The sequence below is a fragment of the Caretta caretta genome, chromosome 1, assembly GCF_965140235.1.
Source record: "Caretta caretta isolate rCarCar2 chromosome 1, rCarCar1.hap1, whole genome shotgun sequence".
NCBI classification, from domain to species: Eukaryota; Metazoa; Chordata; order Testudines; family Cheloniidae; genus Caretta; species Caretta caretta.
Genome location: NC_134206.1, coordinates 228,519,226 through 228,541,294, shown reverse-complemented (window position 1 = coordinate 228,541,294; position 22,069 = coordinate 228,519,226). Strand labels below are relative to the sequence as shown.

Genomic DNA, 22,069 nt, shown 5'->3' with positions numbered 1-22,069 from the left:
GTTTTCTTTACCCAGAGCTTATCTACACATTGACTGGGGCAGAGCTACTGTCAGACTTTCTTTTCATGTCAGGGTCCCAGAGGAGAATCAGGCCCAGAATCTTGCTGGTTTCCTCTCCCCTGCATCTCTTCAAACCTTCTAGCACAACTTTTGTCTCTTTTTATCTAGTATGCTCCAAGAAGCACAAGCAACAGTGGGACAAGGGACAACCCAGCTGTCAGAATGTGGGGGTTCCCTGCCTTGGATTCTTAGTGCACACAGTCCTCATCCACACCAGAGGCAAGTTCAACACCATGTGCTTTATTTACAATGTGCTTCATAAACAGTTGTTCCACCACAGCCTAAGGTTTTCCCCCCAAGACTTTACCTACTACCCCAACACAGAGCAGGGCCGAAGAGAGAGCTCTCACCTCTGATATCTTGGGCATCCTTTCAGGCTCCTCACGCATGTCTTTCTCCCTCCCTTTTCAACTGTTTCCAGCTGCCTAGATGAATCACCCAGATAATTAGCGAATCACTCAGTAGTAGAACTATTACCTCAGCAATGTACCCCAGGTGGGGTCACTTCCAAAGTGCACTGAGTGGTGAGTCAGCCTTGGGCTACTCACACTGTCACTACAGGCTTTGCTTCCACATACGAAGAGTGTCAGCAAACAAGGTAACCATCACAGCTACCAACTAGGGGTAGTAACCCCAGAGTCACCACCTGTTAACACAAAATAATCTACATTGCTCCTGAAACACTCTCTGAATCTGTGGAGTGAGTTGCCACTGTTTATATCACTAAAGAGAAAGATAATTAAACTAAGAGGAAGGAAGAAACTTACTTATGAATCATACAATATCAAAACATATATATGGAGCATCTCTGCAAACGACAAGAGCTGGCCAAATAACTTTGCTTGGCTCTAGAGACTGCTTAGGGAAGTGGGTTTTTTCCAACCTTCCTCTCCCACCGGGGTAGACCCCATTGGAAATCTCAGACATAATCGGTGCTCTCTGTCCTCCCCTATCCCCCGGGGTCCATGGTCCACAGCTTGAAAACCATTGGCTTAAATTGAACTAATTCTTTCCCAACACACGATTTCTTGCTACATTGTTTTAACAATGCTGTTTCTTTGTGTATAAGCCAGAGGTCACTTCTGCCCACTGATGCTACTGGTTGACAGTATCAAATAAGTCATATGTCAGTTGCTCAATAGCTTTCATAACCAGCTAGTCGTGCCTGATAATGTGAAACTACAGGTTTTGTAATACTCCCTCCCCCAAGATAAAGGTAATAAATCCAACAAAAGAAACGGTCAAGTAAAAGTATATTCCTTGTAAGAATCCACTTTCTAGGCTGCGAGCAGCCAATCGGGAAGCGTAGGGAACTCCATATGGACCCAATGGTCCAATGTGATAAGAGGAGGCAGGAAAGTTTTTTTTCAAAATCCATTTGGATGCTGAGGCCTGCATAGAATTGCATCTACCCTTCTTATTAAATGGTATACATCCCTGGGAGCATATAGTACCTGTGTTCTCCAGTGGCTTCTAAACAGTTTAAGGCTTTAGAGATCAAACCCTATACCTTAAACAGTTTTGGGCTTCCCTACCTGGAAGGCTGCCTTATTTCTCATGTCACACTGCAGTCAGCAGAAGCATCTGAGCTGGAATCCCGTTTTAATAATGCCTCACCATGTGGAGACTTTCAAAGTACCTGAGCTTGTCAGGAAAGAAAAAATTTCAACTAGTCATGACTCAATATTCCATTCCATTTAACCTTTCCACTAGATAAATACATAAATGATATATGGCGCCGTTAAGTCAGAGAATTACTAGGAAAACACAATTTTAAAAGATACTAGATTTTTTTTTACTATTATATTTGATTGAAAATATGAAAAACCTTTTAAGACTATGTTGCATCTCCCCCTCCCTTCTCCCCTTCCCTCCCTAAATACTAAAGTGATCACACAAGGAGCCAGTGTTAGTCACATAAGATGAATCTTTTTTACTCAAGGTCAAATGAAAGTGAACAGTAAATGGGATACTCATCTTCAGGTAATTGCCCATTTGGTGGACCTTCGTACATGTTTCACATTATTATCCCAACCAATTTCTAACTTGCTGCTTAATATAAAGGCTCGTAATGTTCTGGAAATATAAATTTATACTACCCTCAAACATCATAGGATACAATACAAAGAAAATACTATTAACAAAACATATGGTCATTTAAGAGGTCTTTGTTTATTGGCTGCAGGATTCAACATTTTCTTCATGTTGCAATAAGTAACATTAGTCCTATTTTTGGTGCACAAAGGTGTTCTCACTGCTCTTTGTTCGAGGGGCTCAGCTACAGTGCCAGCATGATTTTCAGTTGATCATCTGTCACTCAGTGCTGATGATCAATGAGGCAAAAAACCATGCAACAAGTGTTAGTTGGTTAAAATTAGTCTGAGAATATATTTATATATGTACATAGAGAATGCTGAATATTGTAACCTGCTTGCTGTCTTATAGTATCTTGTACAGTTACATTCTGATTGTAAAATACTGTTTTTTCATTTAAGGTTTGGTGTACAGGCAACTTACTCATTTAGCCGTTTTTCTACATGGGTTCTATTCTATTTACTTTCAACACACACGATTTCTACACAATCTGGTTCAGTCACATTTAATGATACAAAGTGGGGCAGTCCCAGATAACTCTGGGCTGTGATTGCAGAGAACCCAATTCCCAATGCTTTTGAGTCACAACCCTGTGGAGGCAATGAGGACCATTTGCTAATGCATATAAGGTGGGTCCATAGGAAATAGCCAGCTCTGCCGAGTACAGTTAAACTCGCCATTTCTGGTGGCTGTCCCTTTAGCACTAGTAGAATTCTCACAAGTACCTTCGTTCCATGCGTTTAAGAACTTTAAAGTCCCATTGACTGTTGCTGGGACTTAAGCACTTTGGAAAGTTTTATCCTACATCTATTTTTATCAGGAAGATTTTAGACTTGAAAAAGTAGGTGACAAAACAAACTCAGCTGGAAAGCAAAATATGACAATGACTGGCTGAAAGCAATGTCAAAGGGGATTTACAAGCACTTGCATGTGTGGACATAAGGCTGTAGCTACATGGATCCAGTTGTGGCCTTAGAAGTTGCAGAACTGAATGCTGGTACAAGAAGATATTTTGGAAATTTAATGTGTTACCTCCCCTTGCACGTCAAACTAAATTTATTCCTCTTTTTAGAAAAGTCCATCGCATCCTTTCTGCAAATGGAGGACTGTGGAGAACAGCATGATTCAGGTCACATCAGATTTCAACCTATGCAAACTTGAGGCTCCCCTACTTTTGTTTCAAAGCCAGGTTTGCCATGGTGAGCAAGATGACCCGGCTTATGGTTCTGAACAGGGACTCTGCAAACCCAGGTTGGTTCATGTGGCTTTGCCTCAGACAAGCTTTGCCTCAAGGTTGAGTGAATCCAATGAGAAGGAGTGTGAACCCACACTCAAAGTTTAGATGAACCAAGACTGCTCAAGCTTATACATTTCTAATAATGACCTCTATCCACGATGTGACATATGCAAAAGGTTGGACAGACTTGGAAGACATCCTGTGGTGGCTGGGGGGAATTGCAAAGACTTTGAATGGAATTTTACATACACTGTGGTCTTTAAGGCACAGCGCCGCCTTGCTAATACAATATAATTGATCACGGAGAATGTCTTTAATGTTACCATTTCAAGGTGGTAATAAGCTCTTAAGCTCTTTTGCAACCTAAACAGATTTCTTACTCTTGTATTTGACATCTGTCTATATATTTATCCTGAGGATGACGGATATGGCAAATTGCAGCTTTCCGGAGGTGGTGGTTGTGCAGCACCATGGAAAATGCTATCAGACCACACAAGAATAACCAACTGATTAACTGACTGACCTGAGCAGCAGCGCTCTCCAGGCTCATGTTAACCATAGTGCTTTCTCATACTAAAAGAGCTTCCATTCTAGTTGTCAAGCTTCAGTACATAGCATTACAATTGCTGCTGCTTCAATAGTCAGAACAGTAACTGGGCAAACGAAACCCTGCTTACTCTTATTTGTAGTCTGTCTGATGTACGTATGGAGCTCAACATTCAGTCCATTCCTTGGTAGTTTTTAAATTCCGGTGGTGCCTCAGCTCCATTGATTTACTGCTTTGGAGCTACAGGACGGAAAAATGCCAAATAAAAAGATCCTGGGCTCCCACCTCACATTCTCTTATGTAGTGTAGTGCAACAAGATGCTAAAGGTCCTTTTCAGTATGAAAGTGAAGATTATGGGCAATTTGAGAGACTCAAGGTTCAAATAATGTGCCAGCCTCACATAGGCCAACCTCCTGCTAACGTCACTGGGACTCCTTCCTGTCTGCAAGGACTGTAGGTTTTGATTCTAATGGTTTAATAAAAAAAAATCCAAAAACCAAACCCAAATCCTCCTATGATGGAGGATTAGGTTTCATTCAAAATATTTAAACTTTTCACTTGACAGAAAACAACTGACGAGAGCTGTACAGAGAGTTCTACTTCAGATTTTTAGAAGGGCTAGTTTAGAGTCTGGCACATTCCAGCTATTTCCTCAGAGCACTAATGACACTCAGTACACATGGATTTGTAGTTCTTGTGGCTGTCCAAGCTGGTGCATTTACAGCCCATTTCGGCGAGTCAAAAAGGTCATTCTTCATTCAGAGTGGCTGGGGCAGATCTGTTAACACAGTATAAAACATACCAAAATGACTGGCTGACTTTCTTAGCCCTTTTAAAAACTAGACATTAGCAAAACTCCAGTCCAGATACAATACAGCAAGACAGTATAAGGCTATGGAATTTGTGCTGCTTGATCCTAGAATTGTCCATACTTTCCTGATTAGTTTAGTATCATGCCGTGTTTGCCATTTATCCTGAAAATATACACAGCATGAACTGTTTGGGTCTCCAGCCCATGAGAATTTAGGCTATTTAATCCTACCATATTGACGTCAGCCTGGGGGCGGGAGGGGGGAACATGGCTGGAGACAGAACAGTACTCCGACACCTAAGTCACGTTTCCAAATGGGTAAATTTTCCTATTCATAATATTTACTAATCTAAGAGTATTTGGTTCAAATGTTCCAATTGCCTCTAGAAGTACAAATGTTATCTCTCTTCTCCCTCCCCACTGCAATGAACAGTTAAAGGAAAACTGTATTGATTTGCTTAGCCCAGCAGTACGAAAGTGCAGAATAAAAGGCATTTTCAGAGGCTCAAGACAAAGGCTGGAGGTTGCTCTCTTGCCGAAAGTGATTTAATTCTTGACACAGGGACTGGAGGAACAATGTTTAAGACAGTCTCTCACCTGCAGTAATTTTGGTTAGCATTAACAAAATAACTCTACTAGTTAATGAGTTACTTAAAGCTGAAAGATTTGCCTAAAGTGAATGGGAAATTGGCCTACAGTCTCTTGCACTGTGTTCACATTGCCAGTGTTAGAAATACCATCACTTTGCATTAAGTTGACTTCTTCCAGCCTTAGGCTCCAATAATGCATATTCTAATTTAGGTTTAAAGCATAACTATAAACAGTCTGACAAGTACTTCTTACCAGATGGAGCCATCATGCTGGGTGATCAATAAAGATACAGTCTACCTTTAAGCTGCAGTGGAATGGTTTCCATGGATTCTGGGCAGAAATGAAGCTGAAAGCTTTACTTGAAAGTCGCCTGATGCTACTGAGAGAACAACAACAAAGCAGTTTGGGAAAAGGTCAAGGGGAAAACCAAAGATTTAGGCTTTAAGCACATGCCATGTTGGTAACAGCAGTGCCAGCATGGAGCATAGGGTCATTATATTCTGAGGGCTTGTTTATACATGTAGACAAGCCCTGAAGAGTAACTAAGGAGGGCATCTGCTCTCTCAACTGATCTCTTTCCTGTGTGTATTTTAGGGTCTGCTAGTTACTGCATTGGCTCTGCAGTGCTAAGAAAGCGAACTATGCTATATTCTGGCGCCCCCATCAGAACTGTTAACTGAATGCTGGTTGCAGAATATTTACCAATTGAATGTTCAGATTCCCAGAGAGGTTTACAGGGCTGCTATTTAGAAAAACATGCATTACTGCTAAACACAGCACACAACTACAAGGTCATTTCAGTTACTTTTCAGAGAAGAACTATACTTCAGCTTGTCTTTAAAGAAAACCCTTTGTGCCCCAGTACAGTGAATCGTCACAGAAACGAACAAACATAGAATCCAGGGAAATTGCTGAATCAGTCAAAAGCTTCCAGGAGGAGAACTCATTACACTGCGGTCCTGCGAGTGCAGAAGGATAATAATAATCTGAACGTGTTTGGTACTGGAGTCTAGTTATGCTCTCCCATTTCTCTATACATTAAGACTTGGGTTTACTCCTACATATCATAGCAGCAGCAGTACTGGAACTGGACTACAGATTTTCTAGAGCAGCATTTTCTTCCCTTCTTATGTTGGCTCTTTCCCTCAGACCATTCTAGAGCATGAAGTCTTCACTGTTCTTTGGTAAATGGGGAAACGGTCATCACGGAATAAAGCTGTCTTAGGAATTCAGGAACGACACACCAACAGAAATAGAACATTGAAAGCATCATTTTAGCTCCATCCTGACCAACTGCGCATACCACAATGGCAACACATCTTTGTTGGATCTCTTTCCTTACCCCTTTTGACTAGTAAAATATTCTATTGTCCCTTGCATCCCAAAACACATGCACACAAAGCCATTATAACAAGGAGGGCATGGACAAGAGTCTATGAACAAAGTTCATTGGTACATCATTATGAAATCCTAAAGTTGTTTCTCTCAACGGATATAAAGTTCAACACATTCTGTACATGTTGGTTTCTCAGTTATAAAGTAAACACGGTAACAAATTGTTCATAAAGCATTAATTTTGTTTTTAAACACAGCCCCTTCTGGTTTTGTTTTTGAAAGTCGTCTCGTCAGAACACTATAAAGAGATGTATTACTACTGTGTGCAGACGGTGTATGACAGCAGAGGAAGAGAGAGGCACTTTGATTGGCTGGTATTCTTAGACTTCCCTTTTTTTCTGTGTAGGTTTATGTTCCTGACACTAGATGGTAGCGTTGTCACAGAAAACCATCATGGATAGGCACTTGGCAGCGCTGGGCACTGCCTTGGAATTTTGCTCTGCTATGTCATCAGAATTGGTTTCTGCCGCACTTCCAGAATATCTAAACAGACAAGAGAAGGCAATTTACAGTCCATATTGAGAATATCTGGCAAAAGTTTGTAATTGTTAAACAGCAAGTAAGAGGAACCAGTGATCTAATCATGGATTGCATGTTAGTCAAATTGTTTTCACACTAATTCAGAAGGGGATTAAAAAGCAGAACTGTCACATCGTATATCACCAAATACATGTTAATTTCTTGTTCTAGCATACTAACAGTGTGGTGGTAAACAAGAGCTATGTGCCAGCAGAGAGAGAGGACAACTGATCCAATGTAGAGTTTTTATAGTGATATGGGGTCCTTTGACAGGAAAGATGCAGTTGTATGGGGATCCTTTCAGGTAACATTGTTAGACAGTGGAATAGTCTTCCACGGGAACAGGTGGGAGCCCCATCACTGAGTAATTACTGTAGCAAAACAAGCTTTTGCTGCCACTGAGAAATGCACCCAAATTCTGTTCTCATGCACCAAGGGAGCATCCGGTTTTCTTGAAGCCTCAGAAACAGAGACAAACATTGATAGGATTTCGTCTGCTGGCCTTGGTTACAGACAACAAAAAAACTAAGGGGTTTTGGAGCATTTCTGCTGTGTTCTAGTCCAGCAAAACATTAATTTGGATGCGTGCTTTTGAGAGTCAGGCCTCATTTTCAACATGGGCATGGAAAGGTAGACACTTAAATCTGTATTTAGGTGCCTAAATGGGCACTTGAGATATTTAATAACGTTTAGCAATTGGGCTGCCAGCCTTTCCTTTATTAGGCAACAGAAAAAGAGTAAGGATTATTATTTGGTATAAAAGAGGGTTGATTTAGATTTCATAATTAGGAGGCAGATCAAGTACGTTCGCGCAAAGTTGCAAAGATCAGGCATTAGTATGGACTCAGGATTCTCACAAGTCCACCCCCTCTTCAAGCCACCTCACAGGAAGACCCTGACAAGTAGATAATGTTTATAATGTTCCTTGAATTGCAATAAATTTGGGGTTTTACTGGAACTGCAAGAAGTGATTTCATTAGGTGAAAGCTCTGCACACAGACAAACCAGTCTAGTACCTATCAGCTCACATGTCCCAGGTGATCTCAACTGCTGGACTGGAGCATGAAGAGAGAGATGGATTCTAAGATACAGGAGGTCAAGTAACAAATACTTTCCCAGATCAAAACCAGCTCCTTAGATTGCACCCAAAAAATATCTTTGAGCCAATGTAGACTATGGAGCACAGTTGTATTATAGCATGAAACGTTATGTAAATGGGCAACTAAATATTCACTGCCTGAACTTGCTAAGTGGTCTGAAAGGGTACCTTCATGGACACGGTATTACAATGCTCCAATCTGGAGCTGAAAGGGGCATGGTTAGGTTTGCATCAAGTATCAAGAGAAGTGCCACAGTCTCCAGACCAACATAAACAAGAACTCTTGATCACTGCTGCTTTCTCCGCATCCGAAAGCGGCCCAGGATCCGACAGGAACTCTAGACTGACAGCCTCATCATGGAAAGGTTCGTATGCTCCCTCAACTGAGAGTGCTAGTCCAGAGCCCTCCAGTTGTTTCCCTCAGCCCATCATCAATAACTGTCTTTAGCAGACAGACTGGAGTTAGCTGGATATAAATCTATACACTGGTGTACATATATCACCTTGTATATCAACTTACATGGCCCTATAAAAAAAAACCCTTGAAAATAGTGCAATGGGAGGGGAATGTTTAGGCATTCTACATAGATTGTCAAAAGCAAAATATATGAAGGGTGTCTAACCTCACTATTGAAAGCCTATGTCATGGCTGTGACATAGGTCAATTAACTGGGCAGTATTCAAAAAACAAAAAAACTAGCTAACTCACAGGTGTGCGTCAACTAGACCATTTTTGGTATTTATGGGAAGATCTGAAAGGTTTCACCTGTTAAAATTCGATGCAGTGGCAAAGTGACATAGGTTAAATGTGCATAGAGTAGAAAGTTTTCATCTGTTCTGTTTAACTTCAGCCATGAGCCAACCAGAGACCGTCCTGTTCCAGATAAGGACCGTGACCTTAGATTCGAAGCATTGTGAAGATCTGTCAAGGTAGAAGACAATAACCTTAAAGTAATTGTGCTTTATATCCAGCCAGTCCCTGGCACGTTCAGATATCAGTTTCATCTTGAAAAGAACCCATCACAAATAGGATGGTAGTGGTGGGGTTGTAAATTATTATCTAGAGCTGAATTCCATGCAGGCCATTAATACACTTCCATCAGGCAGAGATCATTAGTAGCAGTTGAATAAAGGGTCTTGCACAGCATATCCCATTACCACTTGAACTAACAGAGTGACTCCATTAGCTGGTGGGAGTAGTAAGCGGTTATCCTCTAGTGCAGAGGTGGGCAACCTACGGCCCACGGGCCACATCCAGCCTGCGGGACCCTCCTTCCCGGCCCTTGAGCTCCCGGTCGGGGAGGCTAGCCGCCGGCCCCTCCCCGATGTCCCCTCTCCTCCGCAGCCTCAGCTCACCGTGCTGCCAGTGGTCTGGGCGGTGGAGCTGCGAGCTCCTGCCGGCCAACACGGCTGCAAGAGCCGCCGGTCTGCTCCGGTGCTCTAGACTGTGCGGCGATGTGGCTGGCTCCGGCCGGGCGACATGGCTGCCAGTCCTGGTACTCTGAGCGGCATGGTAACGGGGTGGGGAGGGGTTTGGATAAAGGCAGGGAGTCCCGGGGGGCAGTCAGGGGACAGTGGGAGGTTGGATGGGGCAATGGTGTGTGGGGGAAGCATGCAGGGGACGGGGAACGGGGGGGGGTTGATAGGTGTGGGAGTCCCAGTGGGACCATCAGGGGGCAGGGATCGGGACAGTCAGGGGGGCTTGGATAGGGGGTGGGGTCCTGGAGAGGCCTTTAGGGGTGTGGGGTCCCCGGAGGGGGTGGTCGGGGACAAGGAGCAGGGGGGGTTTGATGGGTTGGGGGTTCTGAGGGGGGCAGTCAGGGGGCGGGAAGTGGGCAGGGGCAAATAGTGGGTGGGGGTCAGGCTGTTTGGGGAGACACAGCCTTCCCTACCCGGCCCTCCATACAGTTTCAGAACCCTGATGTGGCCCTCAGGCCAAAATGTTTGCCCACCCCTGCTCTAATGGTCCACCACCAGTGTGGAACTTGGTTGGATACAGAGATGTTCTTGATCACAACATATCCCTGTACAGAAATTGCTTATGTGGAAAAGTAATATTAGGAAATTAAGGTATTTTTAGCTCTCAATTAAGATCAACACTTGGAAGCCAGGAGAGGCAGCATCATGTGATGATCCAGTTCAGTTCACCCCTCCATCAAGCGTTTCATGGACCACAGCTTGGGATCCTGTGCCATATGGCTTTCTTTACATTATCAATCTACAGTTCCAAAAATAGGGTCTCAAAGTAATAACAGGGACTTAATAAGGAACAACAGTGATTAAAAGTAGAGATTGGGCTGAACAAAAACTTGGAATCTGCTCTGGAAAGGAGCTGCTCAAAACCCAAAGCTAGATTAGATCCAAAAGGCCTTAACAGTGGAGAGATGTGTAGCAGTGACCATTCCAGCAACACCTAGAACAAAGGATGTGAGAAGACAATCTCATCTTTTCTCTTCACTGTCAGAGACCTAGAGGTGTTCAGTCCATAAATCTATTTTTCCCTCCCACTTAGATACCATTCCAGGAGATGCCTTAGAAAACCCAAACATACATAGATCTAGCACGATAGGGTTAAAACAGTATTATCAATTTAGTTAGTACGTGACCAATTCAATTCAATTCAACTTTGGACAAAGTTTTCAAAAGCAGGTACGTGACTTAGGTGCCTAACTCACTTTCAAAAATGACTTGGGCGCTACTGAAAACTTTACCCCACATCTAATTGATTAAATTCCGATTGAATAAAATCTCCAGAAAAAAAAAAGTAGAGATAGCAGAAGTGTCTCTAAGACGAGCAGAAGGAAATATGCCCCATCTGCAAACTCAGGCAGAGGAAAAAGTAGGGGTTGTTAGAGGATTGCTCATCAATCTTTCAGAAGCCTGAGATCAGAGCCTCACCCCTGCTCTGGTCCCTTTACATCTGGTAAAAAGGCCACAGCACCTGTCTCTGTCTGGGGCTGGATTCCCCAGGCACAAGCATGGTGGAAGAAAGCCAAAAGACTGTCCTCCAAGGATCCCCTTGCAAATCCTGGCAAAGTGGCAAATCCTGCCAGTGGCAGCATGCAGTACTGAACACATTCCAGGCTATGCAGAGGGCAATGCAGAGAGGCTACCACAACTTAGACAAGCCCCCAGTGATCTTTAAGTAATACCAAGGGTTTCTTCGTTCTCCCAGGGCAGCCCAAGACTGGGGAGGGCTCCAAGGTGGCTTAGTCCTCCTTCCCCCTGGTTTGTAAGTTCTGTGCTGTGCCTCTGAAGTTCGACAACTTTCCAAGCAAATAATGGTAGGATTCTTGGGTTTCTGAAGTCCACGAACCAAAATAATGTACATTACTTATCTATTTTTAAATTCTATATCTATCTATGTGTAAATTTAACACCTTATTACAACATGTTAAAATATGTCTGGATTCCCAACAAAATTCCAGTAATTCTATCTGGTTCTAACGCTCTAACCTGAACTACTCTTGTAATATTTGTGTCCTTTTTAGATCAGGAGAGATTGAGTTCAGTGGTTTTGAGATTAAGATAAAAGATGTATTATAGTGGTAAACAAATCCATATTTTCCTAGGGAGTGAGAGAAAGAGAGAGACCCCAACTCAGATGAGAAGAGCAAGAGTTTAAGTTGTGAAAATTTTTGTCACTAGGACACACAGCTTCAGAGTCCGATTCTGCAAAAAACATTACTGAGTAAAGTATTTTACTACCATGGATATAAACTGGCCATCAACAAGGGTAGGCTTGAAATGAGATGTAGGTTTCTAACCATCAGAGGAGCGAAGTTCTGGAACAGCCTTCCAAGGGGAGCAGTGGGACAAAAACTCTAACTTGTTTCAAGACTGAGCTTCATAAATTTATAGAGGAGATATGATGAGGTTGCTTACAATAACATATGGCCCGTCCATGACTGCTATTAGCAAATATCTCCAATGGCCAGAGATGGGACACTACATGGGGAATTACTCTGAATTACTGGAAAGAATTCTTTCCCAGGTATCTGGTTGGTGGGTCTCGCCCACATATTCAGGGTCAAACTGATCACCATATTTAGGGTCAGGAAGGAATTTTTCCTCAGGTCAGAATGGCAGAGACCCTGGGGTTTTTTGCCTTGCTCAGCAGCTCGGTGCATGGATCTAGAGTGGGTTTGAACTAGAGTAAATAGTGGATTTTCTGTAACTGGAAGTCTTTAAATCAAGATTTGAGGACCTCAGTAACTCAGTCAGTGGCTATTGGCCTATTGCAGGAGTAGGTGGGTGAAGGTCTGTGGCCTGCAATGTGCAGGAGATCAGAGTAGATGATCATGATCTGGCCTTAAAGTCTATGAGTCTAGTCCCACTGATATCACCAGGGTTATCTCTATGTTTTTTGCTGCCCCAAGCAAAACATCTTTTGGCCGCCCCCGCCCCATTCCAATCCCTTCCCCAAATCCCCGGCCCCGTCTCCTCCCCCGGGTGGGCCGCATTTCCCCTCCTACCTCAACCTCCCAGGCTTGCCGCGCAAAACAGCTGTTTTGCGCGGCAAGCCTGGGAGGGAGGGGGGAGAAGCGGAGCGGTGGCATGCTCAGGGGAGCAGGCGGAGCAGAAGTGAGTTAGGGCAAGGGGGGTCAGGACGCGGGGAGGGCCGCAGGAAGTAACCCTTGGGGGGAGGCAGAGGAATTGCTCCCCGCCCCAGCTCACCTCCATTCCACTGCCACCTCCTCCCTAGAGCGCGCCGCTGCTCCCCTTCTCCCTCCTCCCTCCCAGGCTTGCCGCGTGAAACAGTTGTTTCGCAGCAAGCCCGGGAGGGAGGGAGAAGCGGAGTGGTGGCGGTGCGCTCAGGGGAGCAGGCGGAGGTGGCGCAGAGGTGAGCTGGGGCGGGGAGCTGCCAGAGGGTGCAGAGCACCCACCAATTTTTCCCCGTGAGTGCTCCAGCCCCGGAGCACCCACGGAGTTGGCGCCTATAATGGCCGGCGCTGGAATGCTGCCCCTGGAAATGTGCCGCCCCACGCAGGTGCTTGCTTTGCTGGTGCCTAGAGCCGGCCCTGGCTATCACAGTAAGCATTATAACCAACAGCAAGTTCAGCAGGATGAGTCCCATAAGCCCTTATCCCACAGTGTGTTGCATGCAGCAGGAACACAACAAAGTCAGTGGGGCTCTGTGTAGTCACAGCAGTTTCCCCCACACACTACACAGTACAGGATTCAGGCCTCGGCTCTTGTGCTAAACTTTGTCTAGTCATGGATGCTAAGTATATCTTCTATGGCTATGGTGAAGTGGTAAAATTAAGGGAAAGGGGAGGGGAGTGGTGTCTGTGGATGAACATTTCAAGAATGCAAATGAAGATCAGCGCCATGATTTTATCTCACAGAATTTGAACGGAATGTTGTTACTTAAGTTTGCTTTTTTATTTGAAACTCTGATCTAGAAATGACTGTATTTACCCCTACATTAATTGGGGATTAATTTTGCATGGTTTCTAGTTGAATAATCTGGTCAAAATTAATTGAAATTTGACTGATATAAAAAAACAGTGACTGATCATTTCTATTAACATTTTATGATTTAGAAAATACCACCTTTGTATTTACATATTATCATATCAATAGGGGCCTAATTTTGTTGGCTTTCCTACTAAATACATTTTTGAATATGAAAGACAGTTCTGACTTTCTCATCACTGAGTTTTTATATTATAAAATTATTAGATGGAAAATAATGTGATTGTATTCACTTACCATCTTCTGAATGGGGCTCAATATTAACCTTGTTGGTTTTTCCTATTAAATAACCAAGTCTAATTTAATTGGAAGTGGAGAGAGAAAATGTGCTAAGATCTGCATGAAGTGTTAAATCATTACATACATAAATGCAATTCATTAGTAGTATCAGACTTTTTATCTGTGCACTTAGGACCTGATCCAAATCTCCTGGAAGTCAATGGGAGCCTTTCCATTGGCTTCAATCTGCTTTGGGTCAGGCCTTTATTACAAAAGGTATTCAGATGACTTGCCAATGAGTTTATTGTACATTATTGCCTTGGAAAGTGCATCTGAAATGAAGGATTCTCTTCTCACAATTTTCCCCCAGATAAAGGAGGGTATTATTGGAAGCTGGTAGGAATAGTCAGGTTCAGTCTTTCAAAAGTTTTCTGAAGGGGTTAGGTGCCCAATGAAAATCAGTGCTTGTGTATTTCACTTTCAATGGAGTTGGGTGCATATCTTGCTTAGGGCCCCTTGAAAATCTCCACTTTTATCACTTTCCCGAGCTCTGTGTCCTACGCCAGGACACTTGGGTTTTCTGATGTAATCTCCCTCACCTCCATCATCGTCATCTCGAAAGAATTCCTCGCTATCATTTGCCGAGTGGGATTTTTTCATCTCAGCGATCCGATTTCGGGGCACTTTCCTCTTGAGGGATGGGGAGAAAAAGGATGGCCGATTGTTGCGCTCTGGGGTTGGTGGCGTGCTGAAGGAAGTGACCTGAAAGGGAAATAGGAACAGAAGAATTTTTGGAGGCAGAGTTTTATTTGATGACTTCTGCTTCTATGTAATAAATTCATAGCGTCTAGGGCCATAAGAGACCACTGAGATCTATCTAGTCTGACCTCCTGTATAACACAGGCCTGGAGACTTCCCTGAATTAATTCTTGTTTGAACTCTGTTTTTATTTGGCTGTCTCAGTAAGGTCTGCAGAGGACAAGTGTGTGTGTTGCAAAAATCACCCCACAGCTGGCACTCTCACTGGTTGTTTCAGCAGTGCTCAAGAAGCAAATGAACCATGGTGACGGGACGACCCTGCCCTCATAGAAGTGTTTGTCCAGGTGGAGGCAGAGCGTCTGGCACCGCTGCTATGTGTGCTATGAGTAAAGAGAGAGCTTCATTCTTCACGGCTGTCTATCAAGCACCTCATTCACAGGAAACAAAACTAGAGAAAAAAAGATTTATAAACTGATTTGGGTAAATATAAAAATAGATCAACCTTAACATTAAAAAGTTAGGCAAAATGGATAAGAAAACAAGCATGAACAACTATTAAAAGTTGTGGATTGGCATTTGAATGGCAGATGCACCTTGCCTTGGAAATGAGGTGGACTTTTCTTGCCTTTAGGATGACATATAGAATCTTTTAGAAAGGACATTCTGTCTCAGTGAGGCGGGGTCAGGAAGCAATTACTGAGGCCAGGATGCTGATGTGAAAATGAAGTCAGTACATCATTATGGCAGATGAGAAAATGTGCGGAAAGGACTAGTAATGATTTATTTCAGAGTAACAGCCGTGTTAGTCTGTATTCGCAAAAAGAAAAGGAGTACTTGTGGCACCTTAGAGACTAACCAATTTATTTGAGCATGAGCTTTCGTGAGCTACAGCTCACTTCATCGGCTGCATACTGTGGAAACTGCAGAAGACATTATATACACAGAGACCGTGAAACAATACCTCCTCCCACCCCACTCTCCTGCTGGCAATAGCTTATCTAAAGTGATCATCAAGTTGGGCCATTTCCAGCACAAATCCAGGTTTTCTCACCCTCCGCCCCCCCCCCTCCCCCACAAACTCACTCTCCTGCTGGTAATAGCCCATCCAAAGTGACCACTCTCTTTAAAATGTGTATGATAATCAAGGTGGGCCATTTCCAGCACAGTTGCATGGAGACAGCTGCCTAGAGTGGAGCAAAGCCAGAGGATGGAAAAGTAGAGAGATCCTTCACTGGAAAGGCAGTTTCTCTTGGGCCAAACCAGGACTAGGACTGACCAATTCAGGGACGCTTTCACTGTCTCGGTGGAGGGCTGCTGCAAGTATTACTTGAATGGTTTCCGTTCAAGTGAAAAAATGGATAACTACTTTGCTGCCTCAGAAATCCCTGTCTCATCTTTTCTTCTCTACATGGTTAATTTAACAATTTTGCTGCTGCTTGTAGGATGCAGTCTTACATTGCTCGTATCTGTCCCTACGTATAAAGAGCTATGTGACACATGATTGAGGATGACAGAAAAGTTTGCCAGGTTGGTGTTGCACTGAGGAATCCTTCCACATCATTTCTCTGTCAGTAATATGAAAAATTCAAAAAGCTTTTTTACACCCATCTGATCCTCCTGTTTTTGTATTTAGTCTCTATTTTCTGGCTGCCTTAGAAAAAGCAGTTTCTTTATTCTGTACACACTAGATATAACACATACATGGAAAAACAATAGTAAACTATGCATAATTAAAACCATTACCACTGGGGTAATGTTAAGACACAAGCAACCATCAAGTAAGAACACTGGAAGTCTCGAGACATGAAGAGACCAGGAACTCCCTCCAGGTCTGGCTCGTCAAGGTTGCAACGCAGGGAAACTAACTTTACTCTAGGATATGACACACCAGGCTTGGTTAAGGAGCCTGATCTTTCACTCAGCAGGCCAGCAAAGCATGGAGAGCACTGTGATGGCCATTCTTCTTGGCCCTTTGGGAAGCCACGGACACAGGAAGGTCTTTTCACACTGCAGTGGCTGAGCAAAGGGGTAGCATGGATGAGCTCTGAAGAAGTTCTGTTCAGCTCTCCTTGACCAAACGAGATTGCTTGTTTCATGCAGGTGGTCAGATAAGCACAAGTGTCCCTTCTCACCTTAATCTATGAAACAGGGACTTTGAGGAAGGAGAGGCAGAATCCACTGCCGAGACCTATAGAATAAAGTGGGTTGCAGTCATTGTTTCCTGGGGCTCTTTTGGTGGCATACAGTAACTGCCTAGGCTAGGACATGGCTCTTAAAGGTAGTTCTAACACAGTATGGCAACATCCCTACCAGCCAGACAAAACAGCTTACCTGAAACTGTGCTTAGAATTGAATTATGTATGGCCAGATGGTGATCTCTCTTCTCCCACGGAATAGTGTCTTACTCCAGGTGATGTCCCACTGAAGTCAACTGAACCAGTCTCATGCTTAAAAGTTAAGCATGTACTTAAGAGCTTTGCTGGACTGGGGCCCTAGTCTTTGCCTTAATAATATACAGGTCCAGATTAGAAGTCACATTTGTGGCAAAATTCCCTGGAAGCGCCTCCTCATTGTGCTGTGTCCTACTAGGTTTAGTAGTAATGCACAAAATACTTGTGCTACTACAGCACCTTTTGGAAGGGAAACCCCATCTCTTATGGAAATTGCAGTGGGATCTTTTGATTTTGCACAAAGGAGACAGGGCCTCAGTTTTGACTTGCACACCCTGACTATTGCTTCATTAAAATATCTCTCCAAAACTGTTGAGTAGTCTGATAACTTTCTATATCCCCTATCTGGTCAAGAGCAACGGGCACAGAAAGCAACCAACCTACTGGCTGTACACAACATGCAGAAGCAAACTTCAGAGTCTACAGGTGACTAACCACAGCCTTGGCCCACATATTGGTTTCTGAAGCAAGGTGCATTAATATTTATTCATCCATCCAGTATTTCCATATACTACCTACTCTCTCATGCACAGGGGATCCTGGGTTTGAATCTTCCTCCGTTCCATATGGAGAAGTGTCACCGGTTGAAACTCGACTCACTGCCATCTCTGCATGTCCTTTACCTTGGGGCCCCTTCATCCGTACAAACTCCATGTTGCTGTACTTATAAAAGCCAAAGGACATCCTTTGAGCCATCTTCGCTGCAACGCTCACCTTCAATGCACAGAAAAGGAAAGAAGCATGTAACATGAATTGCTAAACATTAGGGTATACATTTGCTCTACCCTATAATTCTATAGAACATTTGTACAGGTGCCTGTCAGTAAGCATCTAAGCATCACACAATAACACCAAAGCAAAACATTAAGGCCTACATTTCAAATCAGGGATTGGGTGCACTCTGAAAATGTTGGTCTAAAATCAAAATAATAAATAGTAGTAGATAATGAACAACACTTAGCTCTTATATAGCATTTTTCATCTGTAGTTCTCAAAGTGGTTTACAAAGGAGGATGATATCCCCAGTTTACAGATAGGAAAACTGAGGCAACCGAGCTCAGGCAATTCCCTCGCAGTTGATCAGTAGCAAATCTGGGAATAGAACCCAGGTCTTCTGACTCCCAGTCCAGTGTCCTATCCACTAGGCAACACTGCCTAGCAAGAATAAAGAGCCGACTAGTCCAAATACACAACTAACCTCAACAATATAATCTGTCACAAAGGTTAACCTGATAGTTTTTAAACGAACACACCAGACATCATGGATCAATTCCCAGATAGCAGAGAAAACAGGTGTAAAAAAGAAGTGGGTCCCAAAATGGTCAAGGATCAGCCTGTTGGAATAAATGGGAATTTATTCCCACAGTTGTGTTTCAAAATTCTCAGCATTGAAAGATAGTGGGTCAAATTTATTCCTGGTGAAAAATGAGTCACATGAGTTATACCAGGGACTAATATGGCCAAATGAAACCAAGCAGCTTTCAAAAATACAGTCACATTTTCTTCCTTTCCCTCAAGTAGTAGCAAAAAATGACAATGGATCCACGGTTCAGATTTAGAGTCTCCCCCCCACCCCCGTCTACAACTTTGAGTACTTAACAGATCTAAAGGAGGACTTGTGGCACCTTAGAGACTAACACAAGTACTCCTTGTTTTTGCAGATACAGACTAACACGACTGCTACTCTGAAACTTAACAGATCTAACTAGTCTATTTCAGCTAACATAACAACATGAAACAGCAGTGAAATCAAACACACACATCATTGCAATATGCAGGGACACTCCTTAGCTATTATACATTATATACACCACATTTTGACTTTCCACTGGACGTTTTCCACTCTATTGTGTCTTCTGCGCACTGTGCGGACATACCTTCTGATTGTACAAAACCATAGACTCACAACTTTGGTATAGGTGGGCTAGAGAAGCAGTCCCATGGTCTGGCCCTATAAAAGGGCTGTGAGCCAGGAGCTGGGTCAGTCTCTCCTGCCTTGGAGGGAGAAGGACCTAGCTGACTGGGAGAAAGGGTACCTGAAGCGGAGCAGTGCTGGGGAAAGGCAAGAAGAGCTGGGGAGCTCCAGCCTGGCAACCCCCCAGGCTGCAGGCCTTGTTAAAGGCCCAAGGCTGGTACTGGGGTTAAAGAGGTGTAGCCCGGGGATAGGCAAAGGCAGCTGGTCCAACCCCCTTGCCAATGATGAGTGGCCATTACCGTCTGCAGTTTGCCCCAGTGAGAGGGGGCTAGATGAGGACTGGCAGTAGCCACTGAGGCAAGGTGGGTGTAAAGGGTTGGGGGTTCCCCTGGGAAGGGGAGACCCAGAGTGTCGGTGTACTGCGGTGGGCAGAACCCTGAGGTAAAGGGCATCGGGGTCCGGGAGGGACACGGGGCCCTGAGGCAGGCAAGACACTGGCCAGCAGAGGGCGCTCCAAGGCTGGAAAAGAGCCAATTCCCAGATGATCAGCAGGAGACACCGCGGCAGTGAGTCAGCGACTTGATACAGGGAGAAAAGAAAGTCTACGGAGTCAAAATAGAAAAGGTACAGCCCGCCCTGGTCTAACAGGTGAACTGATGCATATATTGCTGGAATCAGAATCAGACTGTTGGATCTGAGAATTGACCACAGGATGACTATGAGCCACCAACGTGATATGGCCGTGAAAAAAGGGAATGCGGTCTTGGGATGCATCAGGGGAGGTACTTCCAGTAGAGATAAGGAGGTGTTAGTACCATTATACAAGGCACTGGTGAGACTTCACCTGGAGTATTGTGTGCAGTTCTGGTCTCCCATGTTTAAGAAGGATGAATTCAAACTGGAACAGGTACAGAGGAGGGCTACTAGGATGATCTGAGGAATGGAAAACATGTCTTATGAAAGGAGACTCAAAGAGCTTGGCTTGTTTAGCCTAACCAAAAGAAGGCTGAGAGGAGATATGATTGCTCTCGCTAAACATATCAGAGGGATAAATACCACTGAGGGAGAAGAATTATTTAAGCTAAGTACAAATGTGGACACAAGAACAAATGGATAAAAACTGGCCATCAGGAAGTTTAGAATTGAAATTAGACAAAGGTTTCTAACCATCAGAGGAGTGAAGTTCTGGAACAGCCTTCCAAGGAAAGCAGTGGGGGCAAAAGATATATCTGGCTTCAAGTCTGAGCTTGATAAGTTTATGGAAGGGATGATATGATGGGATAGCCTAGTTTTGGCAATTAATTGATCTTCATCTGTTAGCAGCAGATATGCCCAATGGCCTGTGATGGGATCTTAGATGGGGTGGGATCTGAGTTACTACAGAAAATTCTTTCCTGGGTGTCTGGCTGGTGAGTCTTGCCCACGTGCTCAGGGTTTAGCTGATCACCATATTTGGGGTTGGGAATTAATTTTCCTCCAGAGCAGACTGGCAGAGGCCCTGGGGTTTTTCGTCTTCCTCTGCAGCGTGGGGCACGGGTCACTTGCTAGAGGATACTCTGCACCTTGAAGTCTTCAAACCACGAGTTGAGGACTTCAATAGCTCAGACATAGGTGAGAGGTTTTTTGCAGGAGTGGGTGGATGAGATTCTGTGGTCTGCGTTGTGCAGGAGGTCAGACTAGATGATCATAATGGTCTCTTCTGACCTTAAAGTTTATGATTCTGTGAATTGGAATTTGCTCTCATTTGGCAGAGATGTATCTTTTACAGTTTAAATTTCCAAAACATAAAGCTAGCCAATGATTTAATGTTTTCTAGACTTAGCTTGAGCTTATGGTATAGTTAAGATCAGGGGTGAAAGTAAGGCGCTATAGGCCGGTACGGCATAATGGTAAAAAGCGGCTGCTGAAGGAGCAAAAAAGGGGCAGCAGCTTTATGCCGTGGCAGCGTTTTATCGTCCCTGCCCCTTTTGCCCCCCAGGCTGCCAACGGGGGAGGTGGGTGGGTGGGTGGGGTGGGGAAGGGGCAGCTGCCCTGGCTTTGGTGATTTAAAATGGCTCAGGGCTCTGGCTGCTGCTGCAGTAGCAGCAGCAGCGGCCGGAGCCCCGGGCCCTTTAAATCGCTGCTGGAGCCCCGGGCGGCGTGGACCGGACAGCCTGGAAGGGCTGGCTGAGGGACGCTGACCCCCCCAGCCCCGCCCCTTCTGCCAGAGGCCCTGCCCCTTTTGGGGGGGCCAGAACTGGCCCCGTACCGGTAAATTTTCAATTTTACTTTCACCCCTGGTTAAGATAAACTTTTAGCAAGTTTGTCAGAGCTGCTCTCTCTGGGAGGTTCTATTGCAGGCTCTCATTACTGTTAATATTCACATTTCCATAGCAAATTAATACTTCAGTAGCTAAGAAAATTGCAGGAGTCCTTTCAAAGCACATGGACATACAGAGTGCACCCGAGAGAGAGAGATACTTATGTAACAAGACACACCAGTGGAAGTTTAAAACCAACAGATGTAAAAAAGCTAAGAGGGTCTTCCTGGCTCTTAGAAGATAACTATAGGTACCCAGGACCTCTCTGAAAAGAAGAGGATCATACAAAAAGTGGTATAGCAAAGCATTCATTTTATTACAGAACTGGCAAGTTTCTTAGGATTCACACCAGGTTCACTTAGATTTCTTAGGTTCCTACCAGTTTTAAATCCCACGCAAACATCAGGAGTTACAAATCCTGCCTGACTCTTCTGATGACTTCAGTTCACCACAGCTGTGTGAACCAAATCTAGTGGATTTTCGTACAGCCCTTTCTGATAACTTTCATAGCCATGAAGACTATCAGGCACTCAGCATAAGTAGCTTGAGAAGACAAAAAGCTGGCAGCATCAATAGTATAGAAAACATCATGGA

The 22,069-nt window shown here is 44.1% G+C and overlaps 1 protein-coding gene across 3 annotated transcripts in view; it reads right to left on the bottom strand.

Annotated features, from left to right (window-relative positions):
* Positions 1 to 1,969: 1,969 nt before the first annotated feature.
* The window catches only part of KIAA0930 (KIAA0930 ortholog), a 135,771-nt gene continuing 115,671 nt past the window's right edge, over positions 1,970 to 22,069 (bottom strand). For all 3 annotated transcript variants that reach the window (XM_048824933.2, XM_048824928.2, XM_048824949.2), the window contains 4 exons: positions 17,780 to 17,974; positions 14,651 to 14,813; positions 9,121 to 9,276; positions 1,970 to 7,219 (listed from right to left, as the gene is read on the bottom strand). In XM_048824933.2, coding sequence (XP_048680890.1) covers positions 7,179 to 7,219; positions 9,121 to 9,276; positions 14,651 to 14,813; positions 17,780 to 17,974 — 555 coding nt within the window. In that variant the 3' untranslated portion in view covers positions 1,970 to 7,178. The remainder of the gene's footprint in view (positions 7,220 to 9,120; positions 9,277 to 14,650; positions 14,814 to 17,779; positions 17,975 to 22,069) is intronic.